The 22,753-nt window shown below is 37.9% G+C and overlaps 1 protein-coding gene across 1 annotated transcript; it reads left to right on the forward strand.

Moving 5' to 3' along the window:
• Positions 1-909: 909 nt before the first annotated feature.
• Positions 910-22,154, forward strand: LOC125010643 (ABC transporter F family member 4-like). Its single transcript, XM_047589404.1, has 16 exons — positions 910-1,014; positions 2,387-2,442; positions 4,848-5,017; positions 5,264-5,389; positions 7,705-7,708; positions 8,463-8,640; positions 10,610-10,711; positions 11,753-11,849; positions 15,504-15,559; positions 15,669-15,741; positions 17,194-17,895; positions 17,993-18,125; positions 18,390-18,742; positions 20,704-20,780; positions 20,851-20,896; positions 21,045-22,154. Exons 1-15 carry the CDS (start codon positions 910-912, stop codon positions 20,884-20,886), a joined length of 2,268 nt encoding a protein of 755 aa, XP_047445360.1. The 3' UTR covers positions 20,887-20,896; positions 21,045-22,154.
• Positions 22,155-22,753: the final 599 nt, after the last annotated feature.

Raw genomic sequence — 22,753 nt, forward strand, 5'->3', positions numbered from 1 at the left:
GACTCTCCATTTTCTTTTCATGTGCATCCATATAGATGTAGTAACTGCCAGTTAAATGTTTATTTTAGGTTTTGCCCCTGACTGAAACCTTTAATTCCTCACTCCGATTTTATCAGTCTTTAAAACTGAGCCTCATAAGTTTCTCTTAATTTATTCCGCACCACAAACCTCATCCTCCAGGTTTTTAATTACCACCATTTTCCCACCATGTTTCAATATAATTTCAACATAATATTTGCACTCAAATGTATATATTGTATATGCGGTTCAGTCCTTGCACTATTTTTGCAATACTCACATCAGGTATGTATTTTTTTTTCATGTATTTTTATGTATATATTTATTCCAATTTCAGTGTTACTACATTTTTTGAGCTTTTCCATTTTATTTTCTGAATCTGAATGTGTACATACAAGGAATTTCACTGGGCTCACACAAGAAAAAAAAAAACACTTAAATTAGCTTAATAAGCAAAATAAAAGCGTAAGAAAAATGGAAAATAATAAATTAGACCTTCGAAATAAAATAAATTATTCATAGAAGCACATATGAACAATGAACTTGAACAGTAGTTTATACATGTAATGATACTTTCACATGCATTTATTTTCTCTTTGTGTCCGTAATGTTTTTTATTATTATTATTATTATTGCAAATGACTGTTTGTTATCTTAAAATGTGTTTAGTAATCTCTGTGCTGTGACGAGGTTGAAAATGTAAACCGTGTGCAAAACGGGGGGGAGAAAAAAAAAAAAGGAAACTCCACTTCCCATGGTGCATTTCGAGGGGGGCGTCGACAGCGTACGTGCACGCCGGATGGCGTGCGTGAAGCGAAGTGTAAATAACTCCTCGGTCCTCAGTCATATTTCACCGCTGTGCTGCTCCCCCCCGGACCCGCAGACACGAGCATGGCCTCGGAGGAAGACGCTGCTCTGCTGGTCCTCATCTACCAGCACCTGAAGGTGAACGGGTACCTGAAAGCCGCCAAGGTCCTGGAGAAACACGTCTCTCAGGTGAGAAGAAGTTTCCTCTAAAAAAAAAAAAAAAAAATCCTGACTCAGAGAATCACCCGTCTCACTCCTTCCTGTTATTTAAATTCATCACAACGTTGTTTCTTTGTTATTTATTTTAATGTATATTCTGGTGTTTCCTGAGCCGACATCTTGCATGTTATATAATGACCTGAATTAAATATAAACGTGGTTTCAGTGTGTGCTTGCATGTGTGTGCATGTGTGTGCATGTGTGTGTCTGCATGTCACTTTGTGTCGGTGTGTGTTGGAGCGTGTGGCTCCTCGTTCAGACCTCCTCATGGTGAAAGAACATTTTGTTTCAGGAGCTGCATGGTCATAAAAAAGAGGCCTGCTGCTGCGCGCTGACCCCCCTCCATTCAAAACCTCATTAGGTTTTCATCGGATTTAGCGACAAAAACGTGTTTTCTTTTTTATTTAAGTGCCTCTTTACTTGTTAACAGTTGATTTATCAGTTGTGGTGAGAATATAAAGCTTCTCAGATAAACAAAAGATTTAGTTTTGTATTTTTTATATAATTCATTGATTTATGATGAATTCTGACAATAAATGTGCATTATATCGACAGACAAATAAAACTACTCCCATTAAGTAACATAAATAACTGTTAATGTTTGAAAAGGAGTGAAGGGGAGAAGCCACATGCTTATCTGGCCCCACCCCTTGTCAGCATTAGTATGTCATTATTCAGTGTTATCTTCCTCCTCTGCTAAATAATAATAATAATGATAATAGTGACGCTGACACAAAGTTGGCTAAAAATGTTTCACACTTAACATTTCGAGAGTTATTCATTATTTCCAACCCCCAAAACTGTCAAATCCGTGTGCAGATGCAGAGTCAGGCGGCAGCCGGAGCCACGTTTTTGTCAAAGTTTGTTCATTCAGTCAAAGCGAATTAAATCTGAGCTGCGAGCATTTTTCTTGTGCGTACACGCACTAAGAATGTGTTTTCTAGGTTTTACTAATGGGCCGACTTTGGCCCGTCACAAAATTTCACAACTCAAGCTCCTCGGAGTTTACGTAAAAGCGGTTTAAAATAAAATAAAATAAAAACCTGTCTTTGTGCAATTCTAATATGAAGAGCGTGGAGTTTCCTCATGTTACTGGTTGTTTTAAATGAATCCACATCTGTGAGCTCGCGGCATCAAAGTGGCAGCATTCCTCAGGCACAGGAAATTAGGTATTTCCTTTTCATCTTCCATTTTTATTTTATTTTTTTTTTTTGTCTGGTCACAGGGATATTTTAGTTACAGATGTTCAGGGCATCACTAAAACCTGTGGAAAAACCTTCAGGACTTAGTTGGAGAAAGTTTGAAATGTACCACTTTTTTTGTGCTTTTTGCTTGTGTGCAGGTGGAGATGCCAGAGGAAAGCTCCAACCTACATGATATCTACACAGGATGGATGAAGTGAGTCCTACTGGATTTAAATGCACAATCATGTATTTATGAAAAAAAACAATCACAAGTGAGGAGTAAGTAGAGTAAGTGTGGACACGCCCAGGACATATGGAGGAGGCATGTGAGATCTGGATCACATTTTACCACATTTCTTTGGTAGCGTGAACACACAATAAATAATAATACAACACATCGGAGTCATTTTAAACTTTAAAAAGAAGTATACTGAGGTAGTGGAACTTATTTACTGTAAATCCGAGTTAATACAACAACAGAAAAACCAAACAGAGACACAATCATGTGAAAATGCTGCTTGTAACTAATAAGATCATTAAAATAAATGATTGTTTAACTATTAAGAACTACTATAAAATGAAACTCATCATAAATGTCTCGTATTCTGTGTTGTGGTTTAACTTGAGGTGTTTCACAAGGTTTGTTGTGTTGCCACGAATTAGTAGTTTAGTCACTTTCCACCATGTTCCTACATCACCTCCAATGACTGAAGTATCAAAAGTAGCGATATTTTGATTTGAGAATCGACTTCAGAGCATAAAGACCTGGTATCGGACTCTTGAGTTTTGTGCACGGCTCTAAGATAATAAACTTAGACAGACTTTAATGACCCACAAGGCAAATTAACTGGTCAAAGTAGCTTAGTTGCTACATAAAGTTGAGCCGTTATACATGTGGATAGAGCATAAAAGAAGTTCTGTAGCGTTCACTATGGAGCTGAATCAGATCTGATGGAGAACTCAGCCTTTCGATTCAGTTTGCTGATCCCACTGATGTCCTTCTTGCTGGTACTACTCCCCAAATAAACCACAGCAAAGTACCGACTGGTAGAAAGACTCTAGTAGAGTCCACTCAGGTCCTTCTAGTCCACAGCATCACTGTTGTCCCTCCTGTCCAGCCTGTTGTCCATGTGGACTCCCTGCTACTTGTAGTGGTTCTTTACTTCCACCTCCAGACCCTGGATGTGTGTGTTCTTTATGTTCCACGTTTTGTGTCATGTCAGGGTGCACACACACACAACAAACACAAACTCTCTCCTTGGCTCTGAAACGACAGTAGAAAATTCTTAATTGTTTTGAGTGTTAGTGTTTATTTTAATGCAGAGAGTGAAGCAGTGATCGGGTTTCACGTGAAGCCCAGCGCTAATACCAGGTCTGAATAGGTTTGTGTGTGTGTGTGTGTGTGTGTGTGTGTGTGTGTGTGTGTGTGTGTGTGTGTGTGTGTGTGTGTGTGTTAGCGTGTGTGTGTGTGTTAGCGTGTGTGTGTTAGCGTGTTAGCGGCTGCTGTCTGGCCTCTCGCCCAGTGCATTCTGGGATGGGCTTCAAATCCCTGCGTCCCCTGATGAGGATTAAATGGGCAGCAGATAAATGACGTCAGCTCTCTGTCCGTCTCTAAATTTACACAAATCACAGCGAGAAAAATGAAGATTTCCGCCGGTAGCTTGATTACGAGAGAAGTCAGAGTTCAGGGCCCACGTTGGTTCAACTTGTCTGATGATATGTTGAAGCTAAAGCTAATGCTTCCCTCGGAAAAGTCACACATTCCCATGTCAGGATCATCATTTACGCTCTAGTAAACATGTTGAAAGACACTCGGCACAGTTTTTCTTAAACACTCCTCCAGGTTAAACGAGGATTCCTACTTTTTAAAATGTTATTATTATTATGCCTAACCAAGCGTGGTTATTGTGGGAGGTGAGGGATTAGAAATGGGTGAGTTTGGTTCTCATGAATCGGGTGGGATCCATTGGGAGGGGACATGTGTATTTATTACTTAAACTGAATAAAAGAAAACCAAAATAAAAACTTATATTTCACAAACTAGGATTCCTAAATACAGTCGGTCTCTAAAAGACGAAGACCTGAAACATAGAAAGTTTAATACGTAATCACATTAATTATTGCAATTGATGCCTAATGATTATTCTTATTATATATGCTATAATATTCTATACTAATTTATACTATACTATAGTATACTATGCTATGATATACTATGCTATACCATGCTATACTATACTATACTAATCTATACTATACTATACTATACTATGCTATGCTATGCTATACTATACTATACTATACTATACTATACTATACTATACTAATCTATGCTATACTATACTATGCTATGCTATGCTGTGCCATGCTATGATATACTATGCTATGCTATTGTTTATTATGCTACACTATACTATGCTATGCTATTGTTTATTATGCTACACTATACTATGCTATGCTATGCTTTGCTATTCTATGCTATATCAGGCTATATACTGGAAATGGATATATATGGATCAGTAACTCTTTCGAGGTGAACATCTGTTGTTGTTGAATTTATAAGATTGTGATTGTGATTATAAGTGTATATATGTGTGTGTGTGTGTGTGTGTGTTGTAGGTTGTGTTCTTTGGCTCATCATGCCAAGCAGGAGACGGACGACTCCAGCAGCTTGAAGAAGGAAAGCATCAAACCAGAACCAGCCACCAGCGAAGAAGAGGAGGCTGCAGACACCGAGATGTCCACCAGGACGGGAGAGGACGATAAGGAGGAGGCCAAACCTCCTCTTGGTAAACTTTATTTAAGCTTAGTAGTTTTATTTTTTATCACTTTACAACAAAACATTTGTTTGTTGCATGAGTTAAACATTGAGAAGTACATTCTGAGATTTTATAGATAAAGAAATTAGTCTTATTCATCTATGTTCTGCTTTTCTTTAAATGTTTCAAAGCTTCTTTTTTTTTCTTTATTTTTTAGATATTTCTTCTGTTCATCTGGAACAAAGATATAATAAGATGTTTCCTCTCTTCTCTCAGAACCAAAGGCAGATGTTGTCGAGTCCTTGAACTCAAAGACGGAGTCTGAGGTCGTCTCTGAGCCGGACGCTGCCAACAAAGAGAAGACGACAAACTCGGACGGCGAGAGCTCCACCTCCTCCGACAGTGAAGAGGAGGAACAACAGATAAAGGAGGAGGAGGGAGTGAAAACAGAGCAGGAGGTACAGGAGCCTTAAGAATGAGTTTCTGGCTTATGAATGAAAAGAAGGAATCTGGGAAAAAAAAAAACTGAGGACACTGAAAGGAAAATGAGTAATGTTGACTCATGTCTCGACTTTTGAGCTTTAAACAATTTGCTGCTGATGTGAAGTCAGATTATTTCTTCACTCTTTATCTAATTCAGTGTTTTTTCACACCTGTTGTTGCTCTGATCGCGTGTCGTTCCCGAAACCTCCTCTTAGTGCAGCTGTTTCCCAGAACTGACAGGAGAAGTAAAAATGAGCAACATCATCCTACATCCCACCACTGTTATTGTGCAGGTCTCCAAAACTGTTGTGACTCATCAGAGAGTGGACGTGGACCTTCTGAGGACGTCCTGTGGTTTCTGGGAACAGGATGTTGTTAGTGGTTAGTGATGTGGGTTGAGGGGAGGGACCTCAGTTGATCATCATCCCACAGATACTTGATCAGTTTGGGATCAATTAATCAGATTAAAGTTACTCATCCAAGTTGCTGCTGCGTTACTATTTTTCCCATTTTACAAACTTGCTTTCTTCTTGCGTCTCGGGTTGTGACGTTTTCAGCATGAGGACAACTCAGGATTGATAACACGCAGTGACACAAACGTCACAGGAGAGAAACGAGCGCTTACGAGCTGGAAATACCACCACTGGAGTAGAGGTTAGAGGGGCTTTAAAAAACAAAAACAAAAAAAAACATTTTTTTGCATTTTTGATAAAAACATTTTATTTTATTTATTTATTTATTATTTTTTTTGGGTGGGGGCAGCAGCAGCTTAATGTAACTAACAAAGTATGCTATGCTATGCTATGCTATAATATACTATACACTATACTATACTGTAAAATATTCTATACTATACTATGTATAAATAAAGTAACTTCTACTAAAAAGGTAACTTACTTACCTTTAAAATCAAGTGATCAGTAAAGTAACTAAGTAACTTTTTACAGGAGAAATCAGCAATCACATTACTTAACTGTGGCAACACTGGTCATGTTTTTTAAGTTGTCTCTAAACACTAGGGATCGACCGATTATCGGCCGGTTTCTGTAAGTGAATGTCGGCTCCAAATATCGGTTATCGGCCTCCTTGACAACTAATAATCGGTATCGGCCCTGAAAAACCCATATCGGTCTATCTCTACTAAACTGTTTTTTTTTGTGTCAGGCTGCATCCTGCTGCCATCAAGGAGTGTCATTGCTGTGGGGTGGGGGGCGGTGTGGGGGAGTCCGGTCTGGTCTGGTCTAGGTGGGGGCTACATATCTAATAACATCTACATGAATTAATACCAGGTCCAAAAGTTTCCCAACACTGAGCTGTCACAAGATGGTCGATGTTATTTATCCTTATGTCACTTCTCCTGTCACTGGTCATAATGTTGTGGCTGGTTGGTGCATGTAGCTGCTTCCCACCTCTAGAGAGTAGAGTCTAATTAAACTAAACTAAACACTTAACTAATAAACCTTGTTCATGTCGGTGAGTGGTTGATTCTATATGTTCAGATTTTAAACGGTGTTAAACACTTTGTGGTTCTGGACGTTGTTGTTGTTGCAGCAGGAAACCGGTGCCAGCATGAAAACACACACACACATAGCTGTTGTCCAGTCACTGTAATAATGTGCTGAGGGATGGACAGTAGCTGCAGTGTTAAAATATCCTTGTGAGATACACAGTCTGTGTTGTATCTGTTAGTTTGCGGTGCTGTTATTTCTGCCGTGTGTGTTTAAGTCTCTTTTCTTTCATGGAGCCAGATAATGTTTGTTTGGCCAGAAGCTCTGTGACAGGACCGTAATCTCCCGACACAAACTGTGCGTTTGTGTCGGTGTGCGAGCGGCTCGTTGTGGTTCTGTCTGCTGCTGGTTGTAGCCGTGATTACGCTGCAGAGATGAAAATCAGTGGAAACTCTTCTGACGCGAAGCAAAGACGAGAGCGGCAACAACACGGAGGATTTTTATTAAAAGGGACAAAGATGGATTAAAAACTGATTTTCTGCTTCTTTAAATCAGAAGTGATAGAAATCTTCAAACATGGTCCTTGTACTCGCTTTGTGTGTTAGAATATTTGTTCCAATCATCACGTAACATTATGTTAGGAGGGATGTCACAATCAAGCTTTATTTTATTTTTGTTTTGCCTCAATTGTGAATAAACTCCTAAAGACTTTTCATGTTACTTGTGTTCTTCTTGGTCAAATAACGATTTTTGATTGATTTGATTTTGTGTTTGGATTTGGTTTAGTCCTGTATCCTTGATCCCCGTCCTCTACCTGAACCGTGGTTCGTATCCTCACACAGAGAGAGACTTAGCTCGGACACTGGACCGGACACAACTGTGTGTTTTGTTGAGTAGCAGTAGAAAGGTGCTAAGCTAATGTGTCGATGGTTGAAAGTCACGTGGTTGTGTGGTGGCACCAACTCTCTGCTAAGTCTTCTTGAGGTGTCGTGGACCTTACACTTGAAAATCCTACTGCTGTTGGCTAGGCTAGTTAGCTGGTGTCTTCTCGTTTGTTGCTAGCTGCTAGCTGACTGCTCAGCTAGTAGCTGACTGCTCAGCTAGTAGCTGACTGCTCAGCTAGTAGCTGACTGCTAGCAGCTAGCAACCACAGTTGGTCGTTTTTCAGATGAACTGGGCTTTTAAATGTGTTTAAACCTCAGATCTTGGCACAAGAGATTGTATCATCTTATCCTGTGTAGAATGAATGCGGAAAATGAGCAACTTACTTCTCCAAATCCCTTTGGTCTCAGTCCGATTTGTGTTGGACGCTCCGGGCAAACAGATCCAATCTACAGCAGTCTTGTCTTAAAATGACTTAAGATGATCTATTGCTAACATCTTGGAGCCAGATACCACAGCACAACTAGATCTAGAGGAGTCCAATGCCTCGACAGGTCAGGATGAGCCAAAGGGGGACCAGCACTATGTTCCTCTAACTGGTCATAATGTTATGGCTGATTAGCTTACTTCCTACTAACGTCCTGCTTGTGCGTGTCTTGCAGTCGGCTCCTGCTGAAGTGTCCACCGAGACTCCAAACGAAGCAGAGACCTCCAGCTCGGCCCCTCCTGACCCCCCTCCGGTCGATCCCAGACCACCGGCCTCTGACGGGGCTGACGAAGAAGAACCTCCGGCCCCTGATCCAGACGACGGCCTCAGACGGGGAGCGAGAGCTGAGGCAGGTTAGTAACGAGGGGGCTGAGGCGCTGCCAAGGTTTTCATATTTCTTTTTAATCAGTTTCGGTTCATTATAATTTCCACTCAGAGACGCCAACGTCAACAAATTGAGGCTTTTTTTTTTTTTTTTTTTACACGAGAAGATGATTCTCACCCGTTTTCTGCTCACATGAGTAATAGTAGATTTTATTAATGAGGAGCACATCCATCCAGCTCCACCTCACTGCTCTGAATTCTCCAGAAATGTTAATCATTTCTAACCAGGACTCATAAAAACAGGAGTAGCTGTTGATTCCTGGCTCCGCTCCCCCTCAGCTCTACTTCTCCACATCTGAAACCCATTTAGGACCGAGGCCGAGATGCATTGTGTTGTTTAGCTTCCAGTAGGAAACACTGCACAGCATTTCTTCCCTTAGTCGTCGAGGTTTTCAGACCTCTCAGGAACGTGAAGCTTTGTGATTGAATGTCACAGGTTGGTTCTTTTTAGGCGACTCAGGTACGTTTTGAAGTTGAAACTAAAAACCTAAAGTCAGTGAGAGTTAGCTGCTATAATTATTGAATATACACAGCTGCTAACATGCTGTACAGTCGTACCAGGGATGTGCAAGGAAGAAATTAGATAACAGGAGCAGCTTAGGCCTATTGCAGCATAACTAAGGGATGGTTGAGTCCATGGTTGAGGGTACAGTGGCAAAAACATGGTGAAACGTATCAGTAAATACAACGAGACCAGGAAAATGTGGATTATCGGATAAAATTAAGGACAAATGGACGAACTATGAAATAACAAATGGTCAACGAAAACTGACATGTGGTCAGAAATCAGTTCTATGGACCTGATTTCACGTCTACTTGCCTCGTAGCTCAGCAACGGTTTGATTCCCTGGTCTGTTCGTTGGGTCCTTGGGCACGACACTTAACCCACCTTTCCCCCAGGTGTGTGCTCCCTGGTGGATGTTGGTGGTGGTGGGTGGTGGTGGGCGTGGATTCACAGCCACGTTTCTGTCAGTACCACCACCAGGGTTTGACCTCGGGCCGAATGAATAAAGCATCCAGTCGCTTTGAGCATCTAAAATGGAAAAGCGCAACATATATATAATTATACTTATAATTACTTTATACTACACAGTTCCAACAGCTTTGTACTAGAGTACTCGCTTATTTGGAAAAGTGGATTAGCCTCAGTTTCACTTTCAGTTTCAGTTATGATAAATGTAGCTAAATAAAAGATGCTAACGCTAAGAGCTTCACTGAGAAGTAACGTTAAACATTATCTCACACTAAATGTGAACCACAACACCAGGTTTTTGTGCCTGGATTCCAGTTGTTTCTTCTAATGCAGTGATACATTTGCTTCTCTTTTTTTTTTTTTTTTTGGCAGATATCCGTAAAAACCTGTTTGTTCAGTTGATCGCACAACAGCTCTTTACCATTTTTTTAAATTAAATTTACAATTTTGATACAATTAAAGCCTGTGATTCAAACTAATGCTGCTAATCTCTATGTGACGGTGTCTGTCTTCACAAACTGAAGGCTCTGCCTCCCATTCTGCTTTTTAGCTCTTCCTGTTTCACGTTTTGAGTCAGAAGTACAGACTACTGCCACCTGCTGGTGTGAAGAGTTACTTCCTTTCATGCAGATGCAGAGTCCAGACTTAAATCTTTGTGCTTTTCATGACTCGGCTGTAGCTTCACAGTTTTATCTCTAAGTGACGCTGCATGAAGTATTTGTTGTTAATTAAACTCAGATCTCACAGTTCAACCTTGTTCTTTTACGTTCATGTTGATCTAAATTATTACCCACTGACTTCACTTTTATCGGCTTAACATTGTCAAACTAAACCTGTGGCTCGTTTTAACTGGACGTACCCTCCATCAGTTTGACTTTTAATACATACAGGATAAAAAATAATGAGCTGTGTGTTGTTGTTGTGATGTTTTCTGCTCTAATCAGTCTCATTGCTTCTTTCTGAAGGAGCCACAGGTCGACATGAGCGTCTCAGAAGAAGCGGCTACGTCGGATCAAACAGCTTTTCCCACTGAGTCCTCAGCAGAGGAAGGAGGCGCGGCGGCAGAGGTACAACGTTATTTAACGGTTATGTACATATCTGCTGAGAACTTGTCTCAGGAACCTGTGTTTCAACCTTTGCTGGTTTAGATCATGTGATGTTTTCAAAAAAACTAGGTCACCTGTAGCGCTGCTGTCAACTTCACTCTAAAGTGCAGTTTGACAAACCGTGCAAAACCAGACAGTTTAATTTAATAGTACAGACGTATTTGATGATACTACAGATGAATATCTCAGAGAGTTCAGAGGCAGCTGTCAAAGTAAAACACCTATAAATATACACGATTTCACAGGAAATATTTATATTTATTTTTACTATATTTAAATTTTACCTCTACACGTTCACATATGCTACCGATATTTTACTTTTTCAAATATCAGTGAGTATGTCAGTGGCTTTTATTCTAATAAATAGTATATTTATGCAGTAAGGGTTTGATTATTTTTGTTTATCATGTTTATTTCTGCTTTTACTTGTTAAAAAAAATAAAAAAATAATAATTATCACATCATATAGTTGAAGTTGTGGGTAAAAAATAAATAAATAAATAAAAAATGACATTAACATGTGGTGGATTTATAAAAACAGGCCAAACTGGTTAAGATCCCTCAGGGTTAATCTCAGGTACGTGTTTAGACACTTTAATATTTAATAAATGATGTTCTTGTCCACATCTTGTCCAATAAATCAGCTTTACTAGAAAACATCAGAAAGTCTGTAAGTTTTCATTTTATAGTAGTAATACTAGTAACTAGTAACTAGTAGTACTTAATAGTTAAACAGTCATTTATTTTAATGGTCTTATTATTTTATGTATTTCTTTTTTTAGTGCTTGAAACAGCATTTTCTCATATTTTGTGTGATTGTGTCCCTGGTTTGGTTTTTCTCAGCTCTGCTACTTTTAGGTTTATCAGACACATTAGAGTGTATTTACACAAAGTATCGGTATCGGATCAGTATCGCCGATACCAGCCTGAATTTTACTCAGTATCAGATAAAAGTCATCACTAGTTTTGGAGACTGTGTTGATGTGTTTGTTCGTCCTTCAGGAGCCCGGTCAGGACGAGGACGAGTCGTCCGCCCCAGACCTGGAAGACGAGGAGACCAATGAGAAGCTGGAGGAGAGTGAAGCCCCGCCCCCTGCAGGTATGGAGGACCAATCAGTGTTTAACCAGCAGGTCGTTGCATGAATGAATGAATTATTTTATTTATTTCAACCCAAACATTTCTGCCACTTTTTAACTGTTCCTCAGTGGACCATTAAAGTCTGTTTAAGTCTAAATCTAATGTAAATATACAAATATATAAACATACAGCTTTTAATAGACTACATACGTATCCATAGAACCTTACTCCTCCTCAGCTGCTCAGACGTCTCTGTCATTTATTATAAAACCAGATAAAATGCTTCTAAATGAGACCGAGGTTTTCAGACATGTTAAATTTTATTGATCCGCTGCTGCACAGGAGTAAAAGAAATCACTGCCAGACGGTTTAAAGGAAAATGGAACAAAACGTTAATGTCTCATTGATGTAACTACCAGCTTTTTCCTCATTATTATTTCATCTACAAATTATATTCCTGGTTAATTGGTTTCATTCTTTAACAAATGACTTCTTTATTTGAGAAGAATGAACCCTGGAAAGCAGCAAGAAATAGTCATTTGTAACATTTTCACATAAATTACGACATTATACTTTTTTTTCAGTTTAATGACTTTAATCCAAAATCAGAGCGTGAGTGAGTTTTCTCTTTATTTCAGGAGGAGAAACTCACTTTTCCTTTTTATTGGCAGAAGCTCATGTGCAGCTGAATGTTTCGATCATTTTTCTTTGTTTGACGAAAAAAAAAAGGGAAGCGAGACAAAAACCCCAGTAAGACATAAAGTTGGAGACTTTTACCTCGAAGGCTCTCGGACTCGACGCCAAAACTTGTAAAGAGCTTGAAGGATCGTTGCCAAAGCTCGGGGAAGCGGCTCCGTCTGCAGGAGTTTTGTTTTTCCACAACGTCAGTCACTTCTCACAGGGCTTTGTTGAGCTTGTCAGAGCCGCTAGTCTGAGAATTACATTCATCTGGAGCGCGGTCCGCTCATTTACACGACACTGGAAGCTAATTCACGGAGTCGGTTTTCACAGCAGACACTTAAAGTTGTCAAACACACGCGTAACTAATGGACAGAGGTTGGTTGGTGTTACTGCTTCCACCTGCTGTGAAGAGGTGTCTCCTGGGAAAGATTTAAAAGCGCTCAGAGAGTCTCTCCGCTGGAAATTAAACTATGGACGGATTTTCAGCAGCTGCTTGAAATATGGTTCATCCAACGTGTAAAGACAAATCTAAAACATGACTCCACCAGTTTTACCTGAGGACCTCCAGTAAAATCTAAATCTGTCTGTGATTTTAACCCCGTATACAGCAAATTATCTCCAAAAACATACGTCCTGTTGTGAAACTAACCCAGTATGATTCAGAATCAATGTGGTTTGACTGGTTTCACCTGGAGACATGTAGTAATGTGCAATAATTTCAGTGGTTGTGTCTGATTTTAATCCCTAGACTTCAAATTACCTCCCATTTTTCTCCATAAACAAAGGCGCCACCAGGAATATTGAGCCCCATTAAAAAAAGAAATCACAATGGGACCCCACCATAAACAAATAAAATACTATTAACATTAAAGAAAATGGATTTAAATCAAAATAAATTAAGATAATCCTCTAAAAATAATGAAAACAGTAGATTTGTGCACATATTGAAATGACTAAATGAACATTTTTTGAGGTTTTGAAATGTCGAAATAACATATCATAATAAGTATCACAACCAAATCAAATTAAAAATCCCCCAGAGCCCAGGGTGGAGTCTTCTGTGTGCAAAGTCATTCATCAAGTGTTTGAGGTCCAGCTTTCTGGCCTAATGACTTTAAATGGACATGATGATGCTCTAAGTCTGTCCTGGGGGACAATGTGACCTCAGGTTGGACCAAACCATTTCATGCAGTCACGGGGGTGGTTGAAGAAAGAAGAAATCACTCATTTTACCACTATATTTTATTATTATATTAAACATTAATAGTTTTTATGATGATGCTTGATAATTTTCTCTTGTTTTAGACCCATTTTTGTTGTTGCTATGTGGCGTCACTGTGTCCTGTGATAAAACTAATCAGTACGAGTCAGCGTCAGTGTGATTTGATGATGTGTTTTATATTGTGTCTTTTTTGTTTTTGGCTGAAACAGATTGTTAACTTTCAGCGTTTTTTGTAAAACTCTGTGTTTTACTCTAATTTACTATCCATAGTTTTGTCTCTGCTACTTTCTGCCTCATTTCACTTTGTGTCTGAGAACATTTTTTTTTTTTTTTTTAAAGATTTAGTTACTTTTCAAATTCTTATTCATAATAAAAATATATTCTTAAAAATTTAACATAATATGATGAGACGACTGATCCCAGGGGAGAAATTACCAGCGACCAACATTAATGTGTTCATTGATTTAATGGTTTCATCCGTTTAAAGGCGCGAATGCGTCATCATTATCTCGAATCCAGACTTTGATTTACAGAACATCCTTTATAATTAATAAGAAACACGAGGGAGGAAAAAAAAAATTGTGAATGAAACAAAAGTCTTGAAAAAGAAAAAACACAAAAATCACAGAGATGTTGATTCACACTGGATTAGTTTCATCACAGGACGACTGTGTTTAGAGAAATGCGGTAGGCGTTGTAATTTTTACATGTTCGAGTCACATGGAATTAACCTCCTGAGATCCCGTGTCCTCATACGGGGACATTAACTTTTGAGTTTACAGCAGCTTATTGTGCTTTATTTAATTTAAACCTGTTGTCCTCATAAGTGGACGCTTTAACCTGCCACCTACTGGTAAAGGGTCAACACACTAGTTGAGAACACGATATCTGATTTATTCCACAGATGATCACGGGACAAAAGTGGACAAGGACCAAAACCTCATCACAATCTTGGGTTGAAACTTGTTTATTTATGATTATTAATTTTTAGTTTTCTAGTTTCTACTTTTCTAGACAATGTCACTAATTAGCAAGTACTCGTTTAAGGACGTTGGGATTTCAGTGTTTGTTTTTGCTCAGCAATGTTCAGGATTTGAAATGAATAGTTTTATAGTTTGTTACACGTTGGTGACTTTATTGTTTTATATAGTGAAATAAGCCTCGTGTCCACATATGAGGACTTTTTTTTGTTTTCAAAAACTACTATTTGTTCAAGTAGTTTTTATACTTCTTAGGTCCCACTAAGTCTAATACCATGGAAATTAAAAATGCATACTGAACTAAAGCTCAGGTCTCAGGAAATTAAGATCACAGACGACCTCCGACATTATTTAAAAAAAATTACCTGAGGTCCCCAAATAAAACTAGTCCCATTCAAAAAGGGCTTTTCTAGTGCATCGATGTGAGCATCACATGTGATTTTAGGTCATTTCTCATAACAGTTGAGAGACGTACATGTGTTTTTTTTTTTTTTTGGTATCATTATTGGTTCAAAATCGTATAATTATACATTAATGACATGATAACATGAGATGTTACACATTAAACATGAGTATGAGAGCATCACTATGTTAAGTTACTTTAACTGTTTTATCTTTATTTAGAACGAAAAACACTTTGACATTCAGTTGAATCATTTTACATCAGAGTATTTTCATTTTCTCAGTAATTAAGAATGAATGAAACTTAATTTCTTTAGTCTGATGTGATGTTTGGTAAAAGTCATATAACACGTAACATGTAACGTGATGCTAAGTGTTCATGTCTTTCAGATCCCGACTGTGAATCTGAAAATCCAAAAGAGGATGATGATGATGAGGAAGTGGAGGTGTGTTTTATATATTTTTCCACGACTGTTGAACTTAAAAAGCTTCTTTAGGAATTCACCAGTAACAGGAAGTGAATCTAAACTAATCAATCATGTGTGTTTGTCTCAGAGGACGAAGGAAAGCGACTCGACACCTGAAGTGAAGCCTGACGACCAAAATGAAGAAGCTGAGCTTCAGTCAGGTAAAATAAAAACACGCTGCATAAAAGTCTGTCTTTAATTAAACCACGAGTCGGTAATAAACTCAACAAAAATCATTATTTTTGAACACATTCTACCAAACATGTTATCATTTAACTTGTGCCCTCCTCAACTTTACTACCCTCTGGACACTTTCATGGCAAAAATGTACACACATAAAGAAACTGACACAAAATCCTCATATGTCAATACTTTTTTTCTATATATTTTTTATCATAAATCACTTAAACAACTTCAGACCTGCTCAAAACTACCAAAAATTACAATAACTTTCAGGATTGCAACCTTTTAAATGCCAGTCTGAAAATACAAAGAATATTCAATGTTTTATACAAAAACAAACAAAAAAACAACACAAAAACTTAATTATTTTTCATAAAATAAACAGTAGGTGTGTGGGACTTTGGTGGTGATTGGAGTCTTGAATATGTCAAAGATTTGCAATAAAAGTGATTTGATTGCATTTGTATTTTTAATGTAGTGTCAGATTTTCCCTCTGTTTCTTTGCACATGTACATTTTTGCCACAAAGGTGAAAAATGAGAAGAGTTCCAGCAGAAATTTTAGCCACAAACTGTAACGCAGCTGTTTTTCTACTAAATATTCACAATATTCCACAACAAGTGAAAACAATACGTTAAAACTATGAATAATATAAAATATATTTGGGACTTGGAGGCAGTAGAAACACAATCTGAACTCACATGAACGTTTATAATTTTTCTGATCAGAGATCCACATCTGATAATATGTGTATGTGCCCTAAAATATCAATTTATTAAGGCAGAATAAAATGATGAACATTTATTGAGGAAACATGAACATACAAGGTATTAGTTTATAGTAATAGTTTGGTGGTTAGATCTTTGTTGATCTCTTTTTTTTCCTCCATGTTTCCTCCTGGAAACTCATCACCTGATGTTTAACCTCCTGAGACCCACGCTTTCGTTTGCATTTTTCATTTCTAGGTATTTGGGATTAATAGGACCTAGGACATATAAAAACTAAGCATCATCTTTGAACAGGACGGGATGATTTCATGGTATATTATAATATAAGAATAGAAAACTGTTTATCTTAATACCTGAGTAAAAGCAGAATTGCAGTGGAGTCCCAACGTCCTCAAACGAGTACCTAAGCTAACTAACGAGCTAATTAGCTGTAGCTCGTTACTACTGACAGAATCTGTTAAATTTGAGTTCAAACTACACAAGTTAATAAGCATTAATAAAGAAGTTTCAATTGTAAAATCTGAGGTTTTGTCCCGTGATTGGCTGTAGAATGAATCCGCTGAAATGTTCCCACATGTGGACGAAGGGTCTCAGGAGGTTACGCAGCGGTTTGGTTTCTCCTCTTAGAAATAAGACATAAAAGAAACAAACCCTTCCTTTACCATCACACCTACACTCACTGTAACATCACTTTCTGTTGTAGAGGATCCAGAAGTTTCCATCATCCTCAACATCCGAGACACAGACGGCGAAGCAGCTGAGCAGGAAACCGTAGCGCTGCTCTCAGAGGACGCGGCCGAGTCCTGCAAAAGTCCCAAGAAAAAGAAAAAGAAGAACAAAAAGGACGCGGAGACGCTCGCTGCAGACACATCGATCACAGAGACGCCGAGCACTGACGCGTCCACCGTAGATACGCTGAGTGACACTCCTCTTAGCAACAAGTCAGCCAGAAAGAAAAGGAAAGACAGAAAGAGACACGAGGAGGTGAAAGAGGAGGAGGACGATCAGAGGAAAGAGGAGGAGGAGGAGGAGGAGGAGGACGGGGTGTCTCAAGAAGATCCACCAGAGAAGAAGAGGAAGGCTAAGAAGAGGAGAAAGGAGCGAGAGGAGGTGGAAGAGAAGGAGGAGGAAACTCCAGTCAGTCCTACAGAAAACAAAATTAAAAAGAAGAAGAAGAAGCTTAAAGATGTGGAAGAAGAGCAGAGCGAGGCAGGAGGAGAAGGAGGAGAAGTGGTGGAGGAGCAGGAGGAGGAGAATCCAGCAGAGATAACAGAGGAGAAAAAGAAGAAGAAGAGAAAGAGGAAGCGGGAAGAACAGGAAGAAGAGGAGCCGCAGTCTGAAAAAGGACCAGCAGAGGGCGACGGATTCACAGAAGAGCCGACGGAGACCGTGGGTCAGGAAGAGAGTAAAAAATATCTCTAAAAAAAAAAAAAAAAATATAATCATTTTATTTCACAAAGCTCTGACTTTTAACCCGTTTCTCTTCATCTTTCCACCCGTAGACGACAACTCTTCTCCGACGTCCTCGGCCAAAAAGAAAAACCGACTCAGAAAGAAGCTGAGCCTGAAGAAGAGACTGATGATGAGGAAGATGAAGGTCGGCCCTGCAGGACAGAACCTCACAAAGAGAAAGAAGTGAGTTTTCTTTCTGTGGAATATTTCTTTTTTTATAAACTGCAACACTATGAACAAGTAGCTACAGCTACTGTGTTATGAATATGTTTATGAATTGAATCGAATTAAGTGGAAAAAGCAAAAACATCACCAAGTAATTCTGCAGAAACCAACTAAGAACCTCTCTCCTACTAAACAGATCAATATCACATAAGTTTAATTAACTCAATTCTCTAAATTAATTTATTTTATTTTATTTACATCTCTATCTTATGTTTCTTCCAGACACAAACAAATCCCAGAGGAGACGCCTCAGTCGAAGCCGAGCAAAAGAGCCCACGCTGACCAGGACCAGGAGGACCAAACACCAAAGAAGAAGAAGAAGAAAAGGACAAAAACCAACACTGAGCACGAGGAGAACTCGTCAAAGGAAAACCAGCCTCCCAGGACAAAGAAGCTGAAGGCTGAGGATCAAAGCGCCAACGAGCCGAGCGCTGAGCTGCCGCCCGACGCCGACTCGTCTACGCTCTCAAAGGAGAAGAAGAAGAAAAAGAAAACGAAGACGTCGACGGGCGAAGAGAGAACGGAGAATTCAGCTCCTGTCGCTGAGAGTCAGGACCAACCTGCCAAGAAAAAGAGTGAGATGTTCTTAACATTATCAGCTTTATTTAGAGATGGTTCTCAGACAGATATTTAAACTGGTGTATTAACGATTATAGTAACGTGATGATCCACAGGAGCAGATTAACCCTCTGAGGTCACGTTTGGTTTTACTTTTATATTTATATCTTAAAAATACACATGTAGGGCTTTTATTTATTTATTTATTTTTTAACATGTTAGACCTAAAACCATAAAAACATAAAATCTGAGTTTGAAAAAGCAACATTTTTTACAGTGAAAACCACTGTTTAATGAACCATTTTTATGATTTTGACAGTAAATCTAAATTGTAAATTTGAAAAGCTTATGCACAGATTTAGCAAACAAAGAAAGTTATTTACAAATATTTACATTAAAATGCAGGTAATGCATCAGGTGTCACATTAAACAGTGTACGTAATACATTACTTATCACTTGTTACTGTAACTTCAATGTAATTAGTTACAATACAATTACTATTTCTCTTTGAATCTAAAGGTAATACATTACTTTTAAGTTACTTTCACCAAAATAACTGGAAATATGGATTTTGCGTTCTCAATAGATTTAATTATATTCACTGTAGCTCAGGGGTCTTCAGTGTTTTTCAGGACATCAGGACAGACATTAAGTAGGGACCCCCTGCCAACTATATGTGCTCTATATTTAACTAGTTCTTTTTATAAATATCCATTATTATTAACAATTTGCATTCAATTTTAAGTTATTCAAATAATAAAGAGGCCCAAATATTATTATTTTTTTAATTTCAAACATTTGTCCCTTTACTAAAATATATTGGACTCATGTTAATGTGTCTTAAGTAAATTTAAATTTGTGGGGGAATATTAAAAAAAATAAAATATATATATATAAAAAATGTCTAATCAACCAAGGATTTTGTGACCCCCCCTGCAGTACCACCGCTGATCCCCTAGGGGGTGCAGGCCCCCTGTTGTAGACCTATGGTGAAGCTCATTTCCACATCCACTAGAAGGTGATGTAGAATGACATAATAACTAAGCTAGGCTAACGCTAACAACAGTACAACATAATGACCACAGTTATGGCTCAGTAAATACAGATACTGTAAATTTATTTGTATTCACATTGAAACTAATATTGTTAGAAGCTGCTACTATAGTAACCGAACACCTAAAGGAAGCTGCACCACGCTACATGTTTCCTTAAATTACTTGAGCTATTTCACACAGATCTTTTGGTTTCAAAGCGAACGTAACTATAATTTTATTCGTATCGTTTTCTCTGATGAACTGAAATTAACGAACGTAGAGTCCAACATCTTCTCCATCAATCAGGAAGTTAACATTTTCTCCTCTGCTAATCTCTAACTTCTATAAAAACACACAAGTTAATTAATTGAATTAATTACTATTAATACTGTAAAATTTCCCAGTTTGGGATTAATAAAGCATCAATGTATCTATTAGTATCAAGTAAAATATTACAATTATTTATATGTTACAGCAAAAAGCAACTGCATTACTTTTGTAACGTCCAACACTAGAATATAAATAATGTCTAAACATCACAAATCTCAAAACTGTTTTCTTTTTTTTCGCCGCCATCACTTCATACACAACTTTTTTTCTACCTTAGCAACGACTGACACGTCATTTTCTGATGAGTTGATGCATTTTCCACCAACATGAAAGAGGTTGTCGTGTTTTTTTTCTCTTACATGGCGACAACATTCAGGAAAAATCATGGCAAAATTGTGGCAAACAATCGACACAATTTAAAAACTTAACGTCTATAGTTTAAAGTTTCCACAAACCTCAGTGATGTTGCGTCTCGTTGCTACGTCGTCTTAAATTGGTCATGTGACCTCCAGAGGGTTAAGAACTGGTTCCGATGCACTAACACAAGATGACGTAAATGTTTTAACGTAAACACACAACAAATTCACTCATTCTGACTTCATAACGTTCACAGAGAAGAACCGATTAAAGGAGAAACTGGAGGAGACGGAGCCGGATGCAGATGTTCTCCCTCCTCCAGCTGTTTCCATGGTGAGAAACTCTCCTGAGCTGCATCAGATTCACCTGTATCTGCTGGTAACACGTGGTTTTATGTTCTCAGAAAAAGAAGAAATCCTCCAAAAAGAAGAAGAATTGATTAAATCCTGGTGAGGAGCCACTCGAGCTTTTCTATTAAAAACTTTGTTTTATTCATTTTTTTTTAGTGTTAATCCTGCTTTTATAGACAGAAGTGGTTTTAAATCTCAGTGTTTGAGATTCACTGATTATCTGTGATCTTTATTTGTTTGTCGTCAGTGTTTCCTCTGGTCGGATGGAAGAGGAGGATTATCGCACCTGAAAAAGTTATCAGACGTAACAAACAGATTTGAGGGATTATCTCACATTAGATTTAGTTTCTTCTTCTTTTCTCTGACACTGTGAATACAACAACAAAAAAAAAAACCTGCTACTGCTGTGGTTTGTTTACAAGTTTAAACCTCGTCAGTAGATTAAGCTTCAACATTTATAACTGGAAGCTCGGCTCATTAAAGCTCCATTAAACTGATTGTTTCTTTAACTGGATGTTGTTTGGAGCTGATTAAAATACAAAAACAGCAATTTTCTAAGTTCATTTTGCAAACAAGCCAAAAAAAAAAAACAAAACATGTGAGTGAAGGTGGAACCTGATGATTAATAGGTGTCAATACGCGCACATGATTATTTCTACCACACAGCGGCTCAGTCCTGCTGTAAACTGCCTTAAAAGTGATCAAACCTATGATTATATATATATATAATCTCAACAGTGAATGGCTGCGTTTACATGGACACTAATGATCAATATTAAAATATAACCTCATAATTTCTCTCTGGTTGAAGTTGATCTATTATTCTAAACATTTCTAAAGTTTCCAGGAGGAACAGTGACGACATAGAGGAAGAAAAACAACCAGTGTTTGAAAAGAGGAATGAAATGGATGTGAAATCTCGTCCGTGTAAACGCAGCCGATGTCGCGTGACTGTTATTAGGGCTGTGAACCAAACCTCAGCTGGTTTAACTTCTGTTTAGCTTTAAAAGAACAAACTGTGATAGTTTAGTGTTTGTCATTAATGTCTTTAGCTGACAAACCTTTCTCTCTTTCTTTTTTTTTTTTCCTCCTGGTTTAAAGGTAGAAAATATAGTTTTATTTTTAGTTTAGTTTTGGGGACGTGCTTCATGTCAAACTCTTCTTCTTCTTCTTTGGTAAAGCTGTGAGGTTCTAGTTTGTTTTGAACCATTAACTGTGAACCTGATCACATTGTTACTTAAATTCTGTTTCTAGTGACCAGCACATTTACACGTTTGTTTTTGTTTTTTGTTATTTTCTTATTGTTACTGTTGTGCTGCGTTCATGTTCACTATTAAAGTTTGTGGAAAACTCTGAATCTGACTCTGTTAATTACTTCATGAAGCAAACAGCGCCACCTGTCTGTCAACATCTGTTTTAGTTCTTTAAACTGACGGTAAATTAAAATAAACGTTTCCGTCTCCTTTAATCAGAGATGAAAAGCACATTGAGCAAGGGATTAAAACTTTTTAAAAGTGCATTTTAAAAGAACTTTTATATTAAATGTATGTTTAGGAATCCTTTTAACATTAAACTTTTAAAGTCAAACTTTTTTTGTTTTACATCTTTTTAGTTAATCTGTCCCAAAGTGTCCAAATTTTTGTAAATGAGCAAAAACTAGAATAAATCGTTTAATTAGCAGCAATTGATTCATTAATACGTTTAATTCCGGTTCTTCATTAGCTTTTTAATTAATTAATCAACATATTTAATGCACAATTATTTGCTTAATTTCCTGTTTTTCTCTTTAATTGTTTAAAACCTCCTGTCTCTCTGTTGATTTTGATTATGAGCTTCAGACCTCAAACTTTTACTCACCGGTCACATCAGTCTCTCCAAACTTCATAACTTTAACGATAACTGAGTTTATATGAACAAACATTAAAATAAACTTTAAGATTAATAACTCACAGTTTT

The sequence above is a fragment of the Mugil cephalus genome, chromosome 7 (assembly GCF_022458985.1).
Source record: "Mugil cephalus isolate CIBA_MC_2020 chromosome 7, CIBA_Mcephalus_1.1, whole genome shotgun sequence".
Taxonomy (NCBI): domain Eukaryota; kingdom Metazoa; phylum Chordata; class Actinopteri; order Mugiliformes; family Mugilidae; genus Mugil; species Mugil cephalus.

Excerpts from the sequence above, each read along its gene's own strand:
- LOC125010643 (XM_047589404.1), top strand. The coding sequence starts at position 910 with ATGGCCTCGGAGGAAGACGCTGCTCTGCTGGTCCTCATCTACCAGCAC. Across the intron at positions 10,712-11,752 it reads AAGGAGGCGCGGCGGCAGAG|GAGCCCGGTCAGGACGAGGA; the intron begins GTACAACGTTAT and ends TTCGTCCTTCAG. Across the intron at positions 15,560-15,668 it reads ATGATGATGAGGAAGTGGAG|AGGACGAAGGAAAGCGACTC; the intron begins GTGTGTTTTATA and ends TGTTTGTCTCAG.